Here is a 22,182-nt window from a genome sequence, read left to right as displayed (position 1 = left end):
AGCTATCGCCCCCTCTGTAAAATGAATGAGTTGGGCTAATTGGTTCCTTCTAGTCCTGTGAAGTCATTGAGTCCAATACAGGGTCCCCAGAACAATCCCAGGCTCATAGCAGGTTCGCCAGGATTCTGTGGTTCTACCTTCCATTCATCCAGTGCTTTCTCTCTCCATAGGTGTGCCCCAGGTTACTATGGCAATCCCAGCCAGGGCCAGCCATGCCGAAGTAAGTAGGGCTGGGGATGCTTTCAGTGTCGGGTACCAGTCTCCCCCAGGGGTGGAACTAGGACAGGACCTTTGTTCTATGACCTGGGGCAAGTAACTTTACCTTTCTGAGCCTCAGCTTCTTTATCTGTAAATTGGGGCTAGTGAAAGGGCCCCCCCATGCTGGAGAGCTGCTGTGAATGTGTAGAATGCCTGCCTACACATGGTAGGTGTTTAGAAATAAATACTTCCTTTCTTGGTGGTGAGTTAGATGCCCATGGGGTGATGGAAATGGGGGCGCTTGGTGGCAGGCTTGGGGTTCCAGCTGTGGCTTTCCTTTACCTCAGGAGACGGCCAAATACCAGAGCCTATCGGCTGTGGCTGTGATCCCCAGGGCAGCGTCAGCAGCCAGTGCGATGCTGCTGGCCAATGCCAGTGCAAGGTTAGTCCAAACCCTTGCCCTCTGCACGGCTCTGAACCACACCCATGGCGGTTGCCAGGTCTTTGCTCTCACCATACCCTCAGGGCTGTCCCTGCACCCCCACTACCCTTCCCTAGAGGGCCCCTCTCTGCCCCTCTGCTTGAGGCCTGGTGGGAATTCAGGCAACAGCTGATGGGAGCTGGGGCCGAGGCACAGGGGCCTGGGCACAGGGACAGCAGGGGCTCTAACTGCCAGAAGCGGCTGGGAAGTCCGGCCTCACAGTTGGCTGCAGGTGCAAGAGACCCAGCCAAGCTCCCCGCACCCACCTTTCCATCCGTCCTCCCAGGCCCAGGTGGAAGGACTCACCTGCAGCCACTGCCGGCCCCACCACTTCCACCTGAGTGCCAGCCACCCTGACGGCTGCCTGCCCTGTTTCTGCATGGGCATCACCCAGCAGTGTGCCAGCTCTTCCTACACCCGCCACCAGGTAAGAGCCTGTACACGCCCAGCACTGGGGCCTGCTGCCTGCCTCTCCCTGGGTCATCAATGGGGCACGTCAGAAGCCTGGCCTAGTGGCGTCCCCATTGCCTGTGAGGACACCTATCCCGATGCCCACATTTTGCCCGTGTAAACACAGATCCCAGCAACCTTCGCCCCTACCCTATTACCCTCCCATGACCCCATTATTGCTTATGTTAGCTCTCAATCCAACTCCCCCTGATTCCCCCAAATATCTTCCCCATTCCCCCATTATTTTGGGCTCATCCCTGATCTCAGCAACCCCCATTACCCACCCTAATGCCCTCCCATGCCCCTCCCCCACCAGGGTGCTGGCCGTAGTGCCCAGGCTGACACCCATCCTCCTTCTGCTGCCAGATCTCCACCCGCTTTGCCCCTGGGGACTTCCAAGGCTTTGCCCTGGTGAACCCGCAGCGCAACAGCCGCCTGACAGGAGGCTTCACTGTGGAACCTGTGCCCGAAGGTGCCCAGCTGTCTTTCGGCAACTTTGCCCACCTTGGCCACGAGTCCTTCTACTGGCAGCTACCGGAGACGTACCAGGGAGACAAGGTGTGAGGCACAGTGGGGCTGGCAGGCCCTCCCTGAGAGTCAGCTCTGGGCCCAGCCCCTGCCACGCCCTGAGGCCAGTGGGGATTCAGACACACATTGACCTCAAAGCAGTCTGGGCCGGCAGCAGGTGTCAGCCATGTTCTGGTTAAGTGCATGGCCCTTGGGGTCAGAGAGGCCTCAGTCTAAACCCAGCTCTGCCACTTACCAGCTGGCTGCCTTTTGATAAGCCTCAGCTCCAGGGTGGTTGAGAGGATTGGAGATCATGCCTGGCACATAGTAAGTGCTCACCTGTTAATGATTATTAGCTTCCGTGCAGTTAGGTCCTGGGCGAGGCCCTCAAAACACAAGGACAAATGAGACACAGTTTCAGTTTCGTTCATTTGCTCACTCAAAATTCAGCTCTGTGCTCGGTGTGGGGCATAACAATAATTCTTGTTATAGGTCATATTTATTGAGGTCTGGCTCTGTGCTCGGCACTATTCCAAGCACTTTTACATGTCACAAGTCACAGCTGTATGAGCTATGTACTATGACTACCTATCTCATCAGTGAGGTGATCCCTAAGGTGAGAGGTTTGTTTGGTAAGTTGCCTGAGATCCCACAGCCAGAAGATGGCAATGCTGGGATTCAGACCCAGGTCTGAGGCTGCCCTTAAATGCTACACCAGCCAGAGATGAATGTGTCTTGGCTACTCCAGAGTCATGGTCTGGTGGGGAGGTGATGGTGTTTGGGGTGTGAGGTGCAGGTCTTAGGGATGGACTCCAATGTCCAAATGTGATCCTCAAGCAGTCAAGGCCGCCTGGTGGCACCCAGGGAAAGTGGGTCTTGGTCCAGGAGTACCCTACTTCTGAGGCTGGTGCTCAAGCAGATGTGTTCCCATGCCCAGGGCCCCAGGGAGGTCAGGGACATTTAGGAGGGGAAGTCCCGAGGCTGCCCTGGCCCTGTTCCTTGGACAGACCCATGTATCCCAGCCTCCTCCCAGGGCTGGCTGCCTTCTCATCCTTTCTCCCTTCTCGGGTTCCTTCTCTCCCGGCCTCCCTGGCTGCCTCCCTACTGCCCTAGCCTGCACTTCCAGACCTCTCTCTCTGACTCCCTCTCCTGGTGTTTCTCTGCACCCCACAGAGGGAGGCATATTTCGCGCGAATGCGCCGGGCTCACCAGGTAGGCCTGTGATCTGAGTGATGTGAAGCTGATGTGACATAAGCATGGTGTTCTTGAATGCCTTCAGCCCCGCATGGGGAGACGCCCAGTGCCCAGGACAGTGTGGGTCTGCGGGAACCCAGGTAGTGCCCGATGGCCCCACGGTGAGGGCACTGCTATACCCAAGCCCTGTGCCGGGAGTTACAGCCAGGAGGGGTACGTGCCTCATCACTGTGTAGTCTGGTTCTGGTGCCAACTGTTTGTGGCCAGAGTGGTGGCTGAGGTGGCAGGGAAACTAACTTGATGCTAAACCACATGACTATACCTGGCCCCCAGGCTATACTAGCACTGCTTCCCAAGCTTCTGTGTACGTATGCCCCTCCAGTGGCCTGGAGTTAACCCGTGTGTGCCAGCCTAGAGAAGGGAACATGCGTCTTTCTCCCCAGTGTGGACCTTTCTGGCCACCATACCCACGGGGAGAGGACACACCCCAGGGCTACAGCTCTGAGGCCCTGGGAGGTCTGAGCTGGCCTATGCCCTCCACCCATCAGAACCGCACGTCCCTCTCAGAGGAGCAGTTGCGAGTAGCTGTGACAACTGGGAGGATCCCAGGGCCCCCAGAAGGCAGGGGTCGGGCACAGCGGCTGTCACAGGTAACTCAGGGACTAGACGGGATAGGCTATGTCAGGGGCCCCAGGGAGGAGACCAGAGAGCGTCGTCCAAACAGGAGCCTTGAGCCAAGGCCCTGGCTTTCCGGGGCCATTTTCCCCCATGCCAGGCCAGGCCCCAGGCTGATACTTAGTCCACTCCAGTGTTGCCCTTGGGAAACATTCCAGAGCCCTGAATGGCTTAGGTTGACCCCCTGGGCACGCCTGGAGAGTAAGGCCCAAGGAGTGGCCTCCCCACCACCACAAATGCCCCAAGGGCTACCTCCAGCCCCTCTAGTCTGAGCCGGACAGAGCTACCTGCCCGTCTCTTGCTGGGGGCACCCTATGTGTGGGCCTCTCCCCATAGTCAGGGCTTATCCCAGGATTATCTTACCAGGTCATGAGCAAGAGGGCAATGGGTACCAGGGCCAGAGCCTCAGGCATCAGACTGGTCAATAGATAACACAGAAGCGGGCGGCTGGCTGGGCCTGGTGTGGCCTGGGAGAAGGCAAAGCCTCATGGCGTCCTTTCTGTCCCTCTGTGCTCCTTTCCTCCGTCCTCCCTCTCCTGGTCCCCCAGGTGGACGAGGCCCAGAGGCGGATGGATGCCGAGATCTGGCAGCTCCTTTCCAGCTTTGCTGCCCACCCCCACCCCCGTCCCGGGGGGCTGTCACCCCACCCCCAGTCTGCAGCTGCTCTGCGAGCAGTTCCGCCTTTCTCCCACTCCTCCCCCTCCACCTCTTCCTCCTCCTCGGTTTCTCTGTCTTCAGCAGGCTCTCAGGTATGTGCCAAGGCACCCACCAAGGGACCACCCCCATCCACCGTGTTTTTTCTAGATGTGCGTTGTCTCTGGACCAACTTGGCACATTTCCTGCACCATTTTTTACTTCAGTTTTTTCCTTTAAATTAATCATATACCAACTCAATTATGCTACTTACATACTTTAAAATATATGTTAAAATCGCCCCTAAATTTAAAAATGTTTTCTGGTGTGCCGTGTCAATCATCGTGGGGTCCACAAGAGGCACTCACCAGATGTGAGGAGACACTGACCCAAACCACGTCCGGCATGAGCAGTTCGGGTGTCCAGGCCCAGACATGGGGGGCAAATTGTCCAAGAGCAGGGCCTAGACCTGGGCTGTAGGGGTGGGGGCTTCTATCCCTCTGCCCTCGTGGGTCTCCCCCTATCTGCCCCCTCAGCTCTCACCGCCTGCTCTTCTGTCCTAGTTCTCTCTCTCCTATGAGGGCTTCTCTCTGCTTCCCGAAAGTCTCTATTATTGGCAGCTGCCCCAAGCCTTCCTGGGGAACAAGGTAACAAGGAGTTGGTGGGTAACAGGGGTGTCATCAAATCCTAAAACATCAGAGGGCCCTTTGTCGAAGCCTTTTATGATCCAAGGAGAAGACTGAGGCCCAGAGAGGGGAAGGGACTTGCCTGGGGTGCCACGTTCAGGTCAGAGGAGGCTGAGATTGAACCCAGCTTGGGCCTTATTCCTCAGTGGCCTCAGGCCTCTGGCAGGGCAGAGGGGCTATCTTACCTGGGAGGTAGACACCCCTTCTTTGGGCAACCTTTACCCTGTTTCCAGGTCACTGAGATATCTCCTGGCACTCCATTCATTCAAGAAGTGTTAATTGAGCACTTTGCGCTATGTTGTGTACGGGCAGAAGAAGACCCTGGCCTCCCAGAGCTCACTATTAGTCTAAATGTTATGCCTATTATCAGCATTATTATTATTATTAGCAGTAATGTTAGAATTGGCATCACCTCCATCTTGTTCCAAAAACAAGTTAGAGTCCTCTTTCGAGTACTCCTAATAAGCAATAAAATAACATGCAGACCAGGGGGAAGCTGAGCGGAAGCCGAGGGTGGAGCTGGGTGCGATGAGGATTTGGTAGCCCCGAAGCTGGGTGCTCGCAGCCACTGTGCCCGTGTTATTCAATTCTCATGCTGCCTTTCCAGGTGGATACTATTTTTACTCCCATTTTCCTATGAGGAAAGCAGGGCCCAGAGAGGTTAAGTGACTTGTCCAAGGCTGTCCAGCCAACAGAGCTGGACTTGAACCCTGGTCTCAGCCACCCCGCTGCATGTGTCTGCAGCTTAGCCCTGGGCATGGGGATGAACTTGCTGGCCTTCAAAGCAAACAGGAAATCAGTTGATTTGTGGTGATCTGGTTACGGCCCTGAACTCCTCACCTTACCCTGAGCTTGTGGAGAACATCAGGGTCAGGGTCCCAGTGGTCCAGGGTCTGGCATGCAGTCAGTAGGTGTTTAATAAATGCTCACAACTGAATGAACACATGGGATAAACCTGACACACTGTGGTATTGATTTGAACATCTGCCCTGGTGGAAAGTCCTGTGGGACAGAGCTGAGGCCCCACGTGAAAGCCCTTTGCGGCAAATGAAACGGCTCTTCCATTGTGAGCACTAGAAAACCGAAGTCCAGCTGGCTTGTCTGGAACGAAGAATCTACTGGCTCATGTAACTCCATGGCTATCTGGTGTCAGGCATGGCTGGATCCAGGTGTTCATTAGGACTTTATTTCAGCTGGCGTCCTTCTCTGTTTTCCAATCTGACTAGTAAAAGGAGGTGCTGTGTTCCTGTAGAAAGAACAGATGTGCCAGATTCACGTGTCCATCCCTGATGGAGTAGAGATGGCGGGTGGTGGAATGTGCAGGTTGGCCAGGCCTGGCTCACATCGCCACTCAAATCCCATGGCCTGCATGTAGGACAAGTTCCTTTAAAGGAACCAGGGCTGCAGTTTGCAAAAAGCAGGGAAATGGATTCTGAGCCAACAAAACCCACCTGCTTAGGCAGCAAGACCTCTGAGGGGCCACCCTCAGTCTCCCCCACCCATGGCTGAGAACTTTAGAACCTTCTGCAACTTCCCTGTGGTGGTCTCAGTTGCCTTCAGTGCAAAAAGGTCACCCCTGGAAAGCCGGGGAGTTATGGAGGGCACTTCCGTCCCCCTGTCTGCTTTATGAGACATTTTTTCCAATGGAAAGGGACTAGGAGCTTGTTTGCTGGGATTGTCAGGCAATGGGAAGTGGGTAACCCAGTACAACAGAAGAGAGGCAGCTCAGGGTCATCACCACCAGCTCTGGGGCTGTGATGGAACTGAGAAATGTCCAATCTTCTAGGCAAGCACTGCCTCTGGTTGGGTGGGGGGACAGTGCCGGGGGCAAAAGCGCCTCGAGAGGCTCCGCCCCCTCAGCTATACGGTTGTTTCCCCCCAGAGGAGGGTGGAGTAAGGCTGTGACTGCAGGGCTTGCCTCTTTGCAGGTGGCGGCTTATGGTGGGAAGCTGCGATACACCCTGTCCTACAGAGGAGGGGTCCAGGGCAGCCCACTCTCTGACCCTGACATCCAGATCACGGTGAGTATGTGAATACCACACTGAGTGGGGAGAAGGGGAAGCCAGGGGCACCCTCTGTGTTTCTGTCCTTTCAGTTCAGCACTCAGCTGGCCTGGCATGGACTGAGGGGTTAGGACCGTACCCCCACCTCAGCATCTGGTTGGACACCAGCCAGGCAGAGGCCCCGCTGCCAGGAGAAGGGGGCAGTGGGCATGGACCAGATTCCCTTGGGCACATGCACCTGAGAGATTGGAGAGATGGAAGGCTGGTGTTAGGAAGAGGCTGGCACTGGTGGAGGACCCCACTGTCCCCGAGAGCCCCTCGATTCCCCTCCTAATCCCGCTGGTGTCTCCCCAGGGCAACAACATCATGCTGGTGGCCTCGCAGCCAGCACTGCAGAGCCCCGAGAGGAAGAGCTATGAGATTGTTCTCCGAGAGGTAAGGCGGCCTTGCCCACCCTGTGTCTGACCTTCCCCCGCCCTTGCTTTGGAACCTGGCTTTGAGGCCAGCTACGCTGCTTCTCACTCCCCCATCCTCACCTCAAAGTCTTCTGCCAGTGCCTGGAAGGCAGGACTTGGGGGGGTGGGGGGCTGCAGAAGCAGCACACAAAGCACCACACCCTCACCCACACTTGCTGTCATTGCCCCACCCAGGAATTCTGGCGTCGGTCTGACGGGCAGCCGGCCACACGCGAGCACCTCCTCATGGCGCTGGCTGACCTGGACGAGCTCCTGGTCCGGGCCACCTTCTCCTCGATGCCACTGGCAGCCAGCATCAGTGCGGTCAGCCTAGAGGTCGCCCAGCCCGGGCCCTCAGACGGACCCCGGGCCCTCGAGGTGGAGGAATGCCGCTGTCCCCCAGGCTATGTCGGCTTGTCCTGCCAGGTGAGCATGGCCAGTCCACATGTGTCTGCTCTGGTACAGCTGGCTCAGCAATCTGGTCAGCTGGCGTGTCTGTGGCCTGTGATTACTGCCCTAACTTTAGTGTACTCTGCAATCTCTCATTTATGCTTCCCAACAGCCCTGAGAGATGTGTAATTACCCCTTTTAATGGATTTAAAAAAATAAAAATAGCGGCACGGCAGCATGAGCGACTCACCAAGGGCACACAGCTACCCTCTCCGGAGGTTAAGACCAGCTCGTGCTGTCAGGGTTCCCACCACAGACAGAAAGACCATGCAGAGACACAAAGGGCTCTAGCCTAAAGCCGAGCGTGGAAGTGCCTCAGAGAGGGCAGCATCGTGGAGCAGGGTAGGATTCTAGGCAGGAAAGCAGAATAAGCAGAAGGTCAGAAGGAGGGACATGTGGGGAAATAGCCTGTGATGCAAAAGGGTCACCCCTGGAAAGCCAGGAGGGCACTGCCTTAGGCCTGAAACAAGGCAACTGGAGCTGGGCCCCAGGACAATTCCTCTGCCAGTGGTGAAGGAGATGGATGGGGCAGGGGGAGCAACGGAGTTCTACTGAGAGGAAAAAACAGAAGGCTGTCAGTTGGAGGGAATCCAAGAGTACCTGCAGGGTTCGGCTGGAGACAGCTCCCTGAGGGCAGGGCCTGAGCTGACTGTCTACCACTGAATCCCCAAGCACAGAGCAGGTGACCAGTTAGCAATCATGAGGGAATGTGGAGCTGGGGAAGAGAGAATCTACGGAGGGGGCAGGGCTACTATGCCACGTGGGCGGCAGGGAGGTCCAGCGGGAACAGCCAGCCCCAACTCGGGAACCCTGCACTGGGAAATCGGCATCTCTGCAATTTTACATTTGTGCATCTTTGCTGTGGCCACAAGGACTTTCAAATCCAAATATACGAACTTTACATCCCTTGAAATGATAAAATCTAACACATTTTAAAGGAGAACCCCTGGGGAAAGCAGAATCCTTGGTGAAGATTTTCCGTAGTGAAACAAAACAGGTATAGGGGCTGGCCTGGTGGCTCAGGCGGTTAGAGCTCCATGCTCCTAACTCCGAAGGCTGCCGGTTCGATTCCCACATGAGCCAGTGGGCTCTCAACCACAAGGTTGCCAGTTCAATGCCTTGAGTCCCGCAAGGGATGGTGGGCTCTGCCCCCTGCAACTAAGATTGAACACAGCACCTTGAGCTGAGCTCCGGATGGCTCAGTTGGTTGGAGTGCATCCTCTCAACCACAAGGTTGCCGGTTCGACTCCTGCAAAGTATGGTGGGCTGTGCCCCCTGAAACTAGCAATGGCAACTGGACCTGGAGCTGAGCTGCGCCCTCCACAACTAAGATTGAAAGGACAACAATTTGACTTGGAAAAAAGTCCTGAAATTACACACTGTTCCCCAATAAAGTCCTGTTCCTCTTCCCCAATAAAATATTTAAAAAAAAAAAAAAAATAGAAAAAGAACTAGTACGTTAAAAAAAAAAAAAAAAAACAGGTATAAACGTGCCTTTGAAATGGTCAGGTAGGGAAGGACGGCCTGGAAAGAGTTCAAAGAAGGGGTAGGAAATAGAAATACACTGTTTCCCCAAAAAAAATAAATAAATAAAAATAAAAAGAATTACGAAAAAAGAATCGACTGCTTTAAGGAGCCAGGATTACTCACTTAGAACGGGTAAAAACATCCTTGGTGGTCTGTGTGCAGCTTCTTTCACTTTATTTAGTGAATGTAGAAATAGTTGTAAAGGTCTTCAAGGGCTCATTCCAAATCTAGGTCTCCTTTTTCCATCTAGGGGTTAATGTTTTCAGTAAAGGCCCTGCCAGAACAATTTTCAGGAACAAAGTCCTGGGGATGGAGATGGGTTCTCCATTCAGTCTGAATGATTGTTGCAGTCAATTCAGATGGCTGGATATACTAAGATGGGGTCGGCCAATATCCCCAGCTTTGGAGTGCTGAAAGAATGAAGACAAAGACTTGGGGGTGGAGGGCTGGGCCTGGGATCTCCCCTCCAGACCCAAGGGGTGTCTAGATGGTAGAAGGGAATGGAGGGAACGCGGTTCTGTGTCTGTTGGCTCCGGATGGGACTGCACTGTAGATGGAGACCAACCTTCCTCTCTCCCCACCCAGGACTGCGCCCCAGGCTACACACGCACTGGGAGTGGACTCTACCTCGGGCACTGTGAGATGTGCGAATGCAATGGCCACTCGGACCTGTGCCACCCAGAGACCGGAGCCTGTTCGGTAAGATGCAGGCTGGGCCTGGGTGGGGTACCAGGGCTGTGGGATAGGGTGAGGTGGGCTTAGGAAGGTAAGGTCGGCCTAGGTCCAGGGGCCAGGCCTGTGGGACAAAGCAGCTAGACCAGCAGGTCTGGTCACTGAGGGGCTGCAGGCATGGTGGGGTGGCCAAGACTATGGGATATCACCTTTCTTTATAAAGAAAATGTTGGTTCCTGTAGTCCTTTACCACCAGCGCGACACATGTTCTCTGTAGAAAAGCCAGACTACAGAGATAACCCAAAAAGAAAGCAAAACTCCCCTGTAATCACTGTCAACATTAGTGTGGAGCTCTTTGGCTCTTTCTGGGCGAGTGTGTGCACATATTAATAATATACCTTTTGGTTTACAACTAAACATAGGATCGCTGTGTGATCGACTTTTTTCATTTACAGGTTCATGAGTAGCTTTCCATATCGTTAAATGCTTTTTTATACCTGAACTTTTCAGTGGGGTGTGTATAGTCCTCCAGGGTATACAGTCAAGTGTTGGGTGGTTGACAGAGTAAGAGACATGCTGTGTGAATAAAACGAACATGGATCTCTTTGGAGGAGAATGTAACATCCACACGTTTATATAATAAAGCATCTGTTTTCAGAACTCTTCCTCTACATACCCAGGTGAATACCTTTACTTTCCTATGATATTACAGGTATTTAGGTAGAAACACGTAAGAAATGCGATCAACATCATCCTTTTTGATAGAGACGTGTGGCTAGATGTTTTTTTTACTTTATCCAGGTCCCTATTCATGGATGTTTCGGTTTGTTTCCAGCATTTTGCTTTTATAAACACCACTGAGAACATCCTGTAGTGAAATCTTTGAGCCCTTCCACAATTATTTCTTTAAGATAAGCTCATACACATGAATGCCCAGCTCAAGGGAAGGCTTTTGGACAATTCTTCCACATGGGGGGTGGCTGACATCCTTGTGCTTTGCAGCTATGCCAGCACCACGCCGCTGGGGAGTTCTGTGAGATGTGTGCGCCCGGCTACTACGGAGATGCCACGGCTGGGACACCTGAGGACTGCCAGCCCTGTGCCTGCCCACTGACCAACCCAGAGAACATGTGCGTCCCCTTGCTCAAGGCCCAAGCAGGAACTCCCACTGGGAAGTGGAGGGCACTCCAGTGGCTTTGGGGGCAGGATGAAGAGAGCAGGGTGGGGCAGGGGTGTCCTATGGCCTGACCTTTGCCTCCCCTATCCCAGGTTCTCCCGCACCTGCGAGAGCCTAGGAGCTGGTGGGTACCGCTGCACGGCCTGTGAACCTGGCTACACTGGCCAGTACTGTGAGCAGTAAGTTTGCAAATAGGAGGGGTGAAGGGTGGGGGGCATATGGGAAAGTCCGAGGTGAGAGCCCTGGAGGGTGTTGCTCAGAGAGGTCTCTACCAGGATCAGGTCCCTCCCCTGTCCAAGAGATTTCCCATTGCCCTTGGGACAAGCCCAAGCTCCTTAGGTAGCCTAACACTCTTTAGTCTCGTCCCAATTCCAACACCCAACTCTGCTCTAGCTGGACTTAACTTCTGGACTACAGGATGCTCAGGTCTTTGCTTGTGCTGTTTCCTGTACATGGAACATTCTTCACCCTCATCCCTCCCTTTCCTGGCTAAATCCAGTTTGGCCTTCAAGGCTCAGCTTCATTCATTCAGTGCATTTTCCTGAGCATCTCCTGTGGGCCATGCGGTGTGCCAAGGTATAGGAGATAAAGTGCTGAACAAAACAGATGCACTCCCAGCCCTGATCGGGTCTACCACCTGTAAAGGGAGACAAGACAGCAAACATCGTACGAATACGTAATTACAAACAGTGGCAAGTTCTCCGAGCAGTACCATCTACTCCGAGGGAATATATAACAGCTCGGAAGCCCCATTCTCAGAAGCCTCGCATTCTCAGAGCTGGATTAATGCACTCGCCGCCCCCATGCATGGCCTTCACTTTCATTTCACACAGTTTTCATGTTGGTTTCCCCAGGAGTGACTTCCCTAAGAGCAGGAATTTCATGTTCACTGTTGTATTTCTATAACCTAGCATAATAGTTGCTTAATAAACGTTTCTTGAATGAACGTTTTCCTGGAGAATAAAGGCTCTACCACCCCCATTACCCAAGCTGCAGACATTCCTTGCACTCCCCTTTCTCAGATCACTGAGGCCCTGTGGGGCCTTTTTGGTCTCTGGAGTCCTTCCAGAGCTCTCAGCCTCTTCTCCCGACACTGGGCAGTCGGCTGGGCTTCTGGCTCCCCAAGTCCACCATGAGGTACTGGGTGTCCAGGGGGCTGACAGAGCTGGTCCTTATTTCTCCCTACAGGTGTGCCCCAGGTTACGTGGGGAACCCCAATGTGCGGGGGGGCCGGTGCCTGCCACAGAGTAAGTGGGACCATGGCCCTGGGTCGGGGTAATGAGCAAGTCAGGGAGGCTGGGGAGCCTGAGAGACACCAGGTCTGGGGGACAAGGCTGGGGGTGGGGTACAGCAATCTTTGGGAAGACAGAGATATCTGAGACAGTGCTGAATGTTGGGGGCCTCCCGCCTGAATGACCTCTCCTCTTCCTCTGCCAGCAGACCAAGCGTCGCTGGTGGTCCAAGTGCAACCAGCTCGGAGCATAGTACCCCAAGGTGGCCCCCACTCCCTGCGGTGCCAGGTCAGTGGGAGCCCACCCCACTACTTCTACTGGTCTCGTGAGGATGGGCGGCCCTTGCCCAGTAGCACCCAGCAGCGTCATCAAGGTACTATGGCCCCAGGTCCCACAGCCCCTTGAGTGACCCCAGTAGGAAGGGAGCCACAGGCCTGTCCCTGCCCTGCTGGGGTCCTGTCCTTCCATGCAGGGCCGGGTGGGAGAAGGGGGCATCTGCTCTGACGACCTCCCATCTGTTCCCAGGCTCTGAACTCCACTTCCCCAGCGTCCAGCCCTCAGATGCAGGAGTCTACATTTGTACCTGTCGTAATCTCCATCATGCCAATGCCAGCCGGGCAGAGCTGCTGGTCACTGGTGAGGCCCTCCTTCCCCATCCCCAAAACCGCCTTCCGGGGCTGGGCTGCAGACTGCAGACCCAGGTAGCTGGTTCATTCATCTCCCAGAGGGGATGGTGGGGGCCTGGACCAGGGCACTGGCCATGGAGATGGAAAGAGGTGACGGTGTCAAGACTGGTTTTAGAGCAGAATTGGTGGGAATTGATTGTTGTCACTGAGGCAGAGAGAAGTCTAGGATTATGCCAGGGGTCTGGTTTCTAGCAGCTGGGCAAATGGATTGCCATTTACTGCGATGAGTGAGGCTCAATAGAAGGGTGTCTTCATTTGGCCTCCCCCAAAAGCAGAGTCTGAGACAAGGTTTAATGTGTAAGTAGTTTGGGAGGTGAAGTGAGACAGGGAAGAGAAGGCATCCAGTAAAGGGTGTGTCATTGAGCGATAACCACCCTAAGCTGCTGTTTAATGCGGCCAAGGGAACTCTGGGAAGCTCCAGAGTAAAACGTGCTTTAGAGTCTTCCCGGCCCAGGCTTGAGGGCGCCTGGGGTATGTGTACACCATCTCCTGTCATTCATGGATTAGGGCCTGTTCTAGAAGCATCAGTTCCCCTGCATTGTGTCCCACCTCATGGGCCGGCATAATGGTCTCTGGTGAGCTGAGAAAGCCTTTGTGCAGAGCAGTGCAGCAGCGAGCAGAGGGGCACTGAAGTGACAGGGCAAGGCGACTGGGTGTGGGATTAGCAGTGCCTGCTACAAACAGGTCAGAGGGAATCACAAGTTTGGTTTGGGACTTGTTCAAATTTGAGATGTTTGGGGAAACATCTAAGCAGGTGCCTCAGGCAGGCATTGGATAGGGGAATCTGGAACTCAGAAAGAAGACCCTGGCCAGAGAAATGAATTTGGCAGCTATTGGCATAGGGATGGTGTTTAAAGCCATGAGACAGGGTGAAATCACCCAAGGAGAGGGTGGCTCAAGGACAGGACCAAGACAGAGCCCCAGGGAGCTCCAACGTGAACATGTCAAGTTGAAGAGCCTCTTTTACAACAAAAGAAACTGGGCAAGTGGGGCCATTGAGCTCGAAGGAAACTGGGAGAGGTGTGTGTTAGCAGCCAAGAGGGGCGCAGGCTTCCAAGAGGGAGAGGTCGGCCTCTCCAGAGGCCCCAAGGAAGTGAGATACAGTGGAGAAGTAACCCTTGAAGATCATGCTTTGTCAAGAGTGGTTTTCAGTGGAGAGAAGGGGTAGAAATCATGTTGGAGGGAGGCAAAGAATGGATGGGAAGGCAGCAAGTGTAGACAAATCTTTCAAGAGTCTTGGTTCTGAGGAGAGGCCAAGAAATGGGGCAGTAGCTGGGGGGAGTTTGGGGTCAAGGGGACCTTTTCGGAGATGGGAAATTCTAGAATGCATTTGTCTGTAGAGATGAATGACCCCGTGGGGAGGGAGAGGAAGAAGTCCCTTGGAAGGGGCTCCAGCACTCAGAAGGTGGGTGGGGGTTGGAGGGCGAGTCTTATTCTTTAGGGACCAGAAAGGAGGGAGGTGGGTAGATTTGGGAAGATGGGAAAATTCCTGACTAATAGTTTCAATTTTCTCAACAAGTGTGCCTTGAAGCCATCAGCTATGAAAGTGGAGGGGGCGAGTTCTGGTGGGTGGAGAAAATGGGAGGAGGTGTGAAATGGTTTGGTGGAGGATAGAAACTCGAACCAGACAGAGAAACCCAGTTACAGTGAAGTGCGAAGTGTTAAGCACTCATTTGTGGTCTGTGGTCATGAACTGGAGCCAAGTGGACTCCTGATGTGACTTTCTCCGATCAGAGCCCTGGTTGCTCAGTGCCAGCAGCGAAAAGGCAGGTAATGGGGTTTGGATGGATGATGGGGGGGTAAGTGCCAAGGAATGGAATAGAATCTAGGCTACACTGGGAAGGAAGTGACACCTGGATGGGATGGTGAAGAGAGAGAAAGTGGCCATAGAACAGGGGACTGGATAGCACCCCACTCACTGCGGGGCCTCCCATCCCTGCAGAGGCTCCAAGCAAACCCATCACGGTGACAGTGGAGGAGCAGCGGAGCCAGAGTGTGCGCCCCGGAGCCGACGTCACCTTCATCTGTACAGCCAAGAGCAAGGTGGGCAGGGCAGGGAGTGGTCATCAGGGAGACTGTCTTCTGGGGTCTCCGAGCACCACCCTTAACCCCCATACCCCACCCACAGTCTCCAGCTTACACCCTGGTGTGGACCCGCCTGCACAATGGGAAACTACCAGCCCGAGCCATGGATTTCAATGGCATCCTGACCATTCGCAATGTCCAGCTGAGTGACGCGGGCACCTACGTGTGCACCGGCTCCAATATGTTTGCTATGGACCAGGGCACAGCCACACTACATGTGCAAGGTACACCATTTGTGTCCATGCCTGACACCCCCTTGCCCCCCGCCCCGGCCTTCTCCCATACCTACCAGGACTAGCGACTTTCTTCATTCAGCTGAGTTTCTGAGCATCCACGGTCTGCCAGGTCCTGGCCTAGACTCTGAAGAAACGGGAGAGAAGGTCAAATAGGAGCTCTGCCCTCCTGCACTACATGTTCTAATTAGGGCGACAATAAGCCTGGGAACAAGTGAACAAACAGCATAATTACATGTGGTGATGCATGCTGGGATAGGAGTAAACAGTGATGGGAAAGTGAGAAATGAGGTGGGAGAAGGGTGAACTATTCCACATGGGGTGGTCAGGGAGGGCTTCTCTGAGGAGGTGACATTGGAGCTGAAACCTGAAGGAAGGGAAGATATTCAGCCACGTAAAGAGCTGGCAGAGTGTGTTCTTGGCAGAGGGAGCAGCATGTGCAAAAGCCCTAAAACAAGAGCGTGTTGATGTATTTGAAGAATGGCAAGGCCACCATGGCTAGAGCTATGGGTAGGGCGGGGGTGAGGAACTTGAAGATATAGGCAGAGGTGAGTGCACCCAGTATGTGGGGGATCCCAGCAGGGAGTTCGGGTTTTATTATAAAAGCAATAGGGAGCCATGGACAGGTCTTATATGAGGAAGTAACAACATCCCATTGACATTTCAAAAGCTCCCTCTGGCTGCTCTGTGGACAAATGGCCATGAGGGGCTTGAGTGGAAGCAAAGAGAGCAGCAAGAGGGCTGTTGCTGTGGGTCACACGACACGCCTTCCCGACCACATGTTCTTTCTCCCCCACATCAGCCTCGGGTACCCCATCTGCCCCTGTGGTCTCTATCCACCCACCACAGCTCACAATGCAGCCTGGGCAGACGGCTGAATTCCGCTGCAGCGCCACGGGGCACCCCACACCCACCCTTGAGTGGACAGGTGAGACCCTGGCAGCAATTACATTCAGGACCTGGCTCTCCTGGATGTGGGAAGCCAGAGGCAGGACTCTAGGCTGTGGGGCCTACAACATCTGGGGGACCAGTCCCAGTAGGTGCTGACCTCATTTCTCCACATCAGGGGGCCCTGGTGGCCAGCTCCCTCAGAAGGCACAAATCCATGGCGGTATCCTGCGCCTGCCGGCCGTCGAGCCCTCGGATCAAGGCCAGTACCTGTGCCGAGCCCTCAGCAGTGCAGGGCAGCAGGTGGCCAGGGCCGTGCTCCACGTACACGGTGAGAGGACAGGGCTGAGGTCGGGGCTGGGAGCACATGGGCAGCCCAAAGACATGTTCTCATGGGGCTCTGTCTGCAGGGGGCAACGGGCCCAGAGTCCAGGTGAGTCCAGAGAGGACCCGGGTACACGAAGGCAGCATTGTCAGGCTGTACTGCAGGGCCGCCGGTGTTCCCAGTGCCACCATCACGTGGAAGAAGGAAGGGGGCAGCCTCCCCCCACAGGTGAGGAGAGCCACCTGGGCCGGGCCCACAGGCTCAGCAGAGTCCCAGCTCTGGCCACCTGTCCCTCCCACCTGAACGTCCTACCTTATCTCCTCTTCTGCTTCCTTTGACTTCCAAGATGGTAACCTACCCAGACATCGTGGCAGGTAGCAGATATCAGCCTCTTGCTTTGCTGCCTCTTTCCGCCCCGCTTGGTACCCCCACGGGGCCCTAATGTTGGCTCTGTGCTTGCCTCTCTACCTTTTATGCCCCCTCTGCCCGCCCTCGCTGGCTAGCCCTCGCCAGGCTACCTAAGCCCCTCCGGCGGCAGCTGACCCTTCTCGCTGTGTGGCAGGCCCGGTCTGAGCGCACAGACATCGCCACGCTGCTCATCCCAGCCATCACAACCGCAGACGAAGGCTTCTACCTCTGCGTGGCCACCAGCCCCGCGGGCACTGCACAGGCCCGGATCCAAGTGATCGTCCTTCCAGGTGCGGGGCCTCTGGGGGCTGACGGAGTGGGGAGGGCAAGCCAGGGTTCCCCTGAGGCCTACTCACTCCCCTTTTGCCCCCAGCTTCAGGTGCCAGCTCCTTACCAGTCAGGATTGAGTCCTCATCACCTTCTGTGACAGAAGGGCAGACACTAGACCTCAACTGTGTGGTGGCAGGGCTGGCCCAAGCCCAGGTCACATGGTACAGGCGAGGGGGCAATCTGCCCCCCAACGCCCAGGTATGAGGATCCCTAACCCTATGGCAGGGGAGGGTCCTATACACGGGCAGAGGCTGCACACAGCCCTGGCAATCTCCAGGGGCCAGCAGGGGCCGGCCCTTATTTCCTTCCGTCTCCAGCTTCCAGCATGAGCTAACTCAGTGGAGCCAGTGAGAGCTTCATGAATGACTCACTGAGGCTTGGAGGGAGTAGTGACCATTGCTCCCTCCCCATCCTCACATATCTCTGTCCCCATGTGGCCCAGGTGCATGGCTCCCGGCTGCGGCTCCTCCAGGTTTCCTCAGCTGATTCTGGAGAATACGTGTGCCGAGTGGAGAATGGGTCAGGCTCCAAGGAGGCCTCCATCACCGTCTCGGTCCCCCACCACACCCACTCAGGCCCCAGCCTCACCTCAGGTGAGCAGTCAGGTAGAGCTGGGCAGGGGCCACCCCTGGGATCTCCCCACTATTCCCAGGAAAGCTGCCTGTGGTCTCTTTGGGGACATCAGGACAAGAAGGGCACTCAGCAGGCTTTGACCCTCCACTCTTTGCTTAGGGAGATAAGCGGGCTGATATTGGGGCTAAGGTTGGTCTGGTTTACCTGGGACACCATGATGAGGTACTATTTTCAGATTTCATCAGCAAGTAGCACAATCGGGGTTGAATGCTGAGTTGGGAGTCAGGCTGACCTGGGTTCAAATGCTGGATCTACCCCTTATCAGCCTTGAACTGGTAATTTTACCTTTTGGGGCCTCAGTTTCCTCATATGTAAAATGAGGACAGTGCCACCACCACATGAAGACATGGCAAACACTCTATAGAAGGGAGTTATAGCATTATTGACTACGTCCTTTGGCCTAGCCAAAGGGCAGGACAGGGCAGCTCATCACAGATCAAGATGTAGGCAAATGGGCCTTGAACTCTGAGCTGGAGGTGGGGGAGGGAAGAAGGGGTCTGCCTGGCCATGCTGAGGCAGAAGAGCATGGTCCCAGGCCCAGAAGGGCTTCCCATCTGAGCAGCCCCTCTGTGCCCCATCTTCTGTTGGAGGCCCAGCTCGGGGCAATACCCAGGCCATCCGAATCGAGTCGTCCTCCTCCCACGTGGCTGAAGGGCAGACTCTGGATCTGAACTGCATCGTACCCGGGCAGGCTCATGCCCAGGTCACATGGCACAGGCGCGGCGGCAGCCTCCCGGCCAGGCACCAGGTACAGCAGCCGCCCAGGGCCAGCTTGCTGGATGGAGGGGTTGGGTGGGGCCTCTCCAACTCCCTCCCACCCTCTCTGTTTGCACACAGACCCACGGCTCACTGCTGCGGCTGCACCAGGTGTCCCCAGCCGACTCAGGCGAGTATGTGTGCCGCGTGGTCCTTGGCTCTGGGCCCCTAGAGACCTCCGTCCTGGTTACCATCGAGGCCTCTGGCTCCAGCGCTGGCTCCATCCCTGGTGAGTGACTGCCAATGACAAGGCGAGCTGGAGGAGGCTGAGAGCCTTCCAAGGTGCTAAGGTCCCAGGGACTCCTGTTATGACATGGAGCTGCCGCAGGGCCAGGCCCAAGCAGACTCCACTTCTCTGAGTCATCCGCCATCTTCCCATTTCTCCTCTCTGGCCACATCACTCCTCCTGTTTCTGCTGCTGCCTCCTTTTCCTCTCTCCCAGTCTCAGCGACCCTCTTCTCTCCCACTCCCTCACTCCCTTCTGCAAGGCTTCACCTCTGCCTGGACCTTCCCTTCAGGGTTGCTCAGCTGGGGACATTAAGCCCAGGTCACCAAACCCCCAAACAGGGACGTGGCCTAAGAAGACAAGGGTGAGCTGGCTCCAGGTCGGCAGTTCTTGCCATCTCGTCTACAGTGCATGTACCACCTCCCCCACCCCTGTCCCCACAGCACCAGGACCCGTCCCACCTGTCAGGATCGAGTCCTCTTCCTCCACAGTGGCTGAGGGGCAGACCCTGGATCTGAGCTGTGTGGTGGCAGGGCAGGCCCATGCCCAGGTCACATGGTACAAGCGTGGTGGCAGCCTCCCTGCCCGGCACCAGGTACACGTTGTGAGAAAGGTGGGAGGGGGCAGCCAGGCCGAGCCGTGGACAGTGGTTTGCAGGGGTCCTGGTGCCTGAGCTGAGGGACTGGCAGTGCCCAGCCCAGAGGAGTCGGAAAAGGGAGGGGCATCTGCTGGGCTCCGGGAAGCACCTCTCACACACCTACCCACGCTGCCCAGGTCCGTGGCTCCCGCCTCTACATATTCCAGGCATCACCAGCTGACGCAGGCGAGTACGTTTGCCGGGCCAGCAATGGTGTGGAGGCCTCCATCACAGTCACAGTTACTGGGACGCAGGGGGCCAACTTCGCCTACCGTGAGTAGAGCCACCAGCCTGGACTGGGACGGAGAAAGGGGATAGGCAGGGGCACCTGCAGAGAACTGGAGTGACCCGGTGACCATCTTCTCGCCCAGCTCCTGGTGGCACCCAGCCCATCCGCATCGAGTCTTCCTCCTCCCATGTGGCTGAAGGGCAGACCCTGGATTTGAACTGCGTGGTGCCCGGGCAGGCCCACGCCCAGGTCACATGGCATAAGCGCGGCGGCAGCCTCCCCACCCGACATCAGGTACAGGACTAGAGGATGGATGGGCCAAGGAGGGGATAGGAGGGAGGCCCCTGGGTGGTGAGGTCGGGGATGGGGTTGGCGGGAGGCTCCTCTGAGACAGGGGAAGCCTTGGACCCCACTGCACAGGTGTATAGTGGCAATGGTTAGAACCCAGACTCTTGGACTGGCCAGCCTGGGTGTGAATGCTGCTTCTCCCACTTATTAGCTGATGACCTTGGGCAAGTTACTTAACCTCTCTGTTGCAGCTTCAGCGCTTGTTAAGTGGTTGTAATAGTACCTACCTACCTTACAGAATTGTCTTACAGATGAAGTGAATTAATACGTATGCCAAGTGCTCAGAGCTCTAGCCCATGGAAACTGCTGTGAGCTGTTATTATCATTACCATTAGCTATTATTTTTACTGTGTTTTATAGAATTTAGGATGCCATTGATTGTAAGATGCACCATGTTATGTGCCCCTAAAGAAAAAAAAAAAGCTGCCATTTGTAATCGTAGCATTATTCACTGTAAGATGCAGCTGGACTTCAGAGACATTACAAAGTGTGCCTTAGAACTGATGGAATGTGGCATTAGTGTCTACCAGTTCACATGGCTCCTCCCGGCCCACCCCCCACCCCTGGAAAGAGACCCTCTCTTCCCCACCTAAAGCAGGACAAAGCTGATGGCCAGGCCTCGGGCGTCAGAGAATGGGGCAGGGTTGCAGGTTATAGGTGCAAGGGTCCCTCTGACCTCACCTCCTTTCCGGCCAGACCCACGGCTCACTGCTGAGACTACACCAGGTGTCCCCGGTCGACTCGGGCGAGTATGTGTGCCGCGTGGTGGGCGGCTCGGTGCCCCTGGAAGCCTCTGTCCTGGTCACCATTGAGCCTGTAGGCTCTGTTCCTGGTGAGTGGCACTGGGGGGAGGGAAGGCCTGGGGACCCCACCGGGGAAGGCTCCCCACTCCAGCAATGGCAGGATCCCACAAGACCAGTGCCTTTACCTTCACTCAGCCACCCTTCCTGCTGTCCTCCCAGCTGGGGATTGACCCTCTGCCCTCTGTTCCCAGCGCTGGGGGTTACCCTCCCAATCCGGATCGAGTCCTCCTCTTCCCACGTGTCTGAAGGGCAGACCCTGGATCTGAACTGCCTGGTTACTGGACAGCCCCACGCCCAGGTCACCTGGCACAAGCGTGGAGGCAGCCTCCCTGCCCGGCATCAGGTAGGAGGTGGGGAGCTAAGGGGGCTCCTGAAGGACCCTTGTGACTACAGAATAAGGAGCATAAGCTTTGAATTCAGGCATATTCGATGCTGATGCTGCTCTGCCTCTGGACTGCTGTGTGACTTTAGACAAGTCATTTGCCTTTCCTGAACCTCAGCATCCTCATCTATCCAATGGGCTCACACTGCCTAGCTCACCTGCCCTGTAGTACATCAACCAATACCAGTCCCCCACTTCATCCCACTAAAACCAGTCCTGACCCTGGGATGGGGTAATTGAAGGGTCACAAATGGCAGTTCTCCCTGGAAGAGCCTCCCCCAAGCTATAGTTGGGGGGCCAGGCTGGGAGGGGCCAGAGATGGGAGCAGGAGCCTAGAGCCTGGCTGTGAGCTCCAGTGCCCAGCTCTGAGCCTGCCTCCCTCCGGCCCATCCCAGGTGCATGGCTCGAGGCTGCGGCTGCCCCAGGTGACTCCAGCCGACTCTGGAGAGTACATGTGCCGTGTGGTCAGCAGCTCGGGCACCCAGGAAGCTTCAGTCCTCGTCACCATCCAGCAGCGCCTTGGCCCCTCCCACAGTGAGTGTCTCAGGGGTCATAGCAAACAATGGGGGGCTATTAGGGCCACTCCACCCTCAGTGGCTCCCACATCCTGCCTCCCGTCTCGCCCTCCTAGCCCAGAGTGTGGTGTACCCTGTCCGCATCGAGTCCTCCTCGGCCTCCCTGGCCAATGGACATACCCTGGACCTCAACTGCCTAGTGGCCAGCCAAGCCCCCCACACCATCACCTGGTATAAGCGTGGAGGCAGCCTACCCAGCCGGCACCAGGTACCAGCCAGTGGGTAGGCGGGGGCTAAAGCTGGGTGTACTGGCCCTGATAGGAATTAGGAGGCGCTCTCAGCACCTCTTCTGTACTCA

At 55.7% G+C, this 22,182-nt stretch overlaps 1 protein-coding gene across 17 annotated transcripts in view; it reads left to right on the top strand.

Moving 5' to 3' along the window:
• HSPG2 (heparan sulfate proteoglycan 2) overlaps positions 1 to 22,182 on the top strand; it is a 97,369-nt gene that overhangs the window by 53,776 nt on the left and 21,411 nt on the right. For 7 of the 17 annotated variants that reach the window (XM_088790437.1, XM_088790436.1, XM_088790442.1 and 4 more), the window contains 34 exons: positions 171 to 220; positions 546 to 640; positions 966 to 1,106; positions 1,496 to 1,687; positions 2,810 to 2,848; positions 3,379 to 3,480; positions 4,054 to 4,254; positions 4,702 to 4,785; positions 6,753 to 6,845; positions 7,182 to 7,262; positions 7,478 to 7,708; positions 9,845 to 9,958; positions 10,934 to 11,061; positions 11,201 to 11,287; positions 12,297 to 12,355; positions 12,546 to 12,713; positions 12,866 to 12,976; positions 14,969 to 15,069; positions 15,155 to 15,335; positions 16,147 to 16,272; positions 16,411 to 16,563; positions 16,643 to 16,785; positions 17,120 to 17,255; positions 17,339 to 17,493; positions 17,738 to 17,888; positions 18,519 to 18,676; positions 18,766 to 18,913; positions 19,354 to 19,505; positions 19,685 to 19,820; positions 19,919 to 20,070; positions 20,821 to 20,956; positions 21,119 to 21,270; positions 21,705 to 21,843; positions 21,941 to 22,092. In XM_088790437.1, the coding sequence (XP_088646563.1) occupies positions 171 to 220; positions 546 to 640; positions 966 to 1,106; positions 1,496 to 1,687; positions 2,810 to 2,848; positions 3,379 to 3,480; positions 4,054 to 4,254; positions 4,702 to 4,785; positions 6,753 to 6,845; positions 7,182 to 7,262; positions 7,478 to 7,708; positions 9,845 to 9,958; positions 10,934 to 11,061; positions 11,201 to 11,287; positions 12,297 to 12,355; positions 12,546 to 12,713; positions 12,866 to 12,976; positions 14,969 to 15,069; positions 15,155 to 15,335; positions 16,147 to 16,272; positions 16,411 to 16,563; positions 16,643 to 16,785; positions 17,120 to 17,255; positions 17,339 to 17,493; positions 17,738 to 17,888; positions 18,519 to 18,676; positions 18,766 to 18,913; positions 19,354 to 19,505; positions 19,685 to 19,820; positions 19,919 to 20,070; positions 20,821 to 20,956; positions 21,119 to 21,270; positions 21,705 to 21,843; positions 21,941 to 22,092 (4,447 nt within the window). The remainder of the gene's footprint in view (positions 1 to 170; positions 221 to 545; positions 641 to 965; positions 1,107 to 1,495; positions 1,688 to 2,809; positions 2,849 to 3,378; positions 3,481 to 4,053; positions 4,255 to 4,701; positions 4,786 to 6,752; positions 6,846 to 7,181; positions 7,263 to 7,477; positions 7,709 to 9,844; positions 9,959 to 10,933; positions 11,062 to 11,200; positions 11,288 to 12,296; positions 12,356 to 12,545; positions 12,714 to 12,865; positions 12,977 to 14,968; positions 15,070 to 15,154; positions 15,336 to 16,146; positions 16,273 to 16,410; positions 16,564 to 16,642; positions 16,786 to 17,119; positions 17,256 to 17,338; positions 17,494 to 17,737; positions 17,889 to 18,518; positions 18,677 to 18,765; positions 18,914 to 19,353; positions 19,506 to 19,684; positions 19,821 to 19,918; positions 20,071 to 20,820; positions 20,957 to 21,118; positions 21,271 to 21,704; positions 21,844 to 21,940; positions 22,093 to 22,182) is intronic. The other 10 variants (XM_088790445.1, XM_088790440.1, XM_088790444.1 and 7 more) reach the window with 5 other exon arrangements.

This window comes from Rhinolophus sinicus, chromosome 14 (assembly GCF_057876585.1).
Source record: "Rhinolophus sinicus isolate RSI-liver-muscle chromosome 14, RSI-T2T, whole genome shotgun sequence".
Taxonomy (NCBI): Eukaryota; Metazoa; Chordata; class Mammalia; order Chiroptera; family Rhinolophidae; genus Rhinolophus; species Rhinolophus sinicus.
The sequence above is the reverse complement of the archived record's forward strand: the minus strand, read 5'-3'. Positions and strand labels throughout refer to the sequence as shown.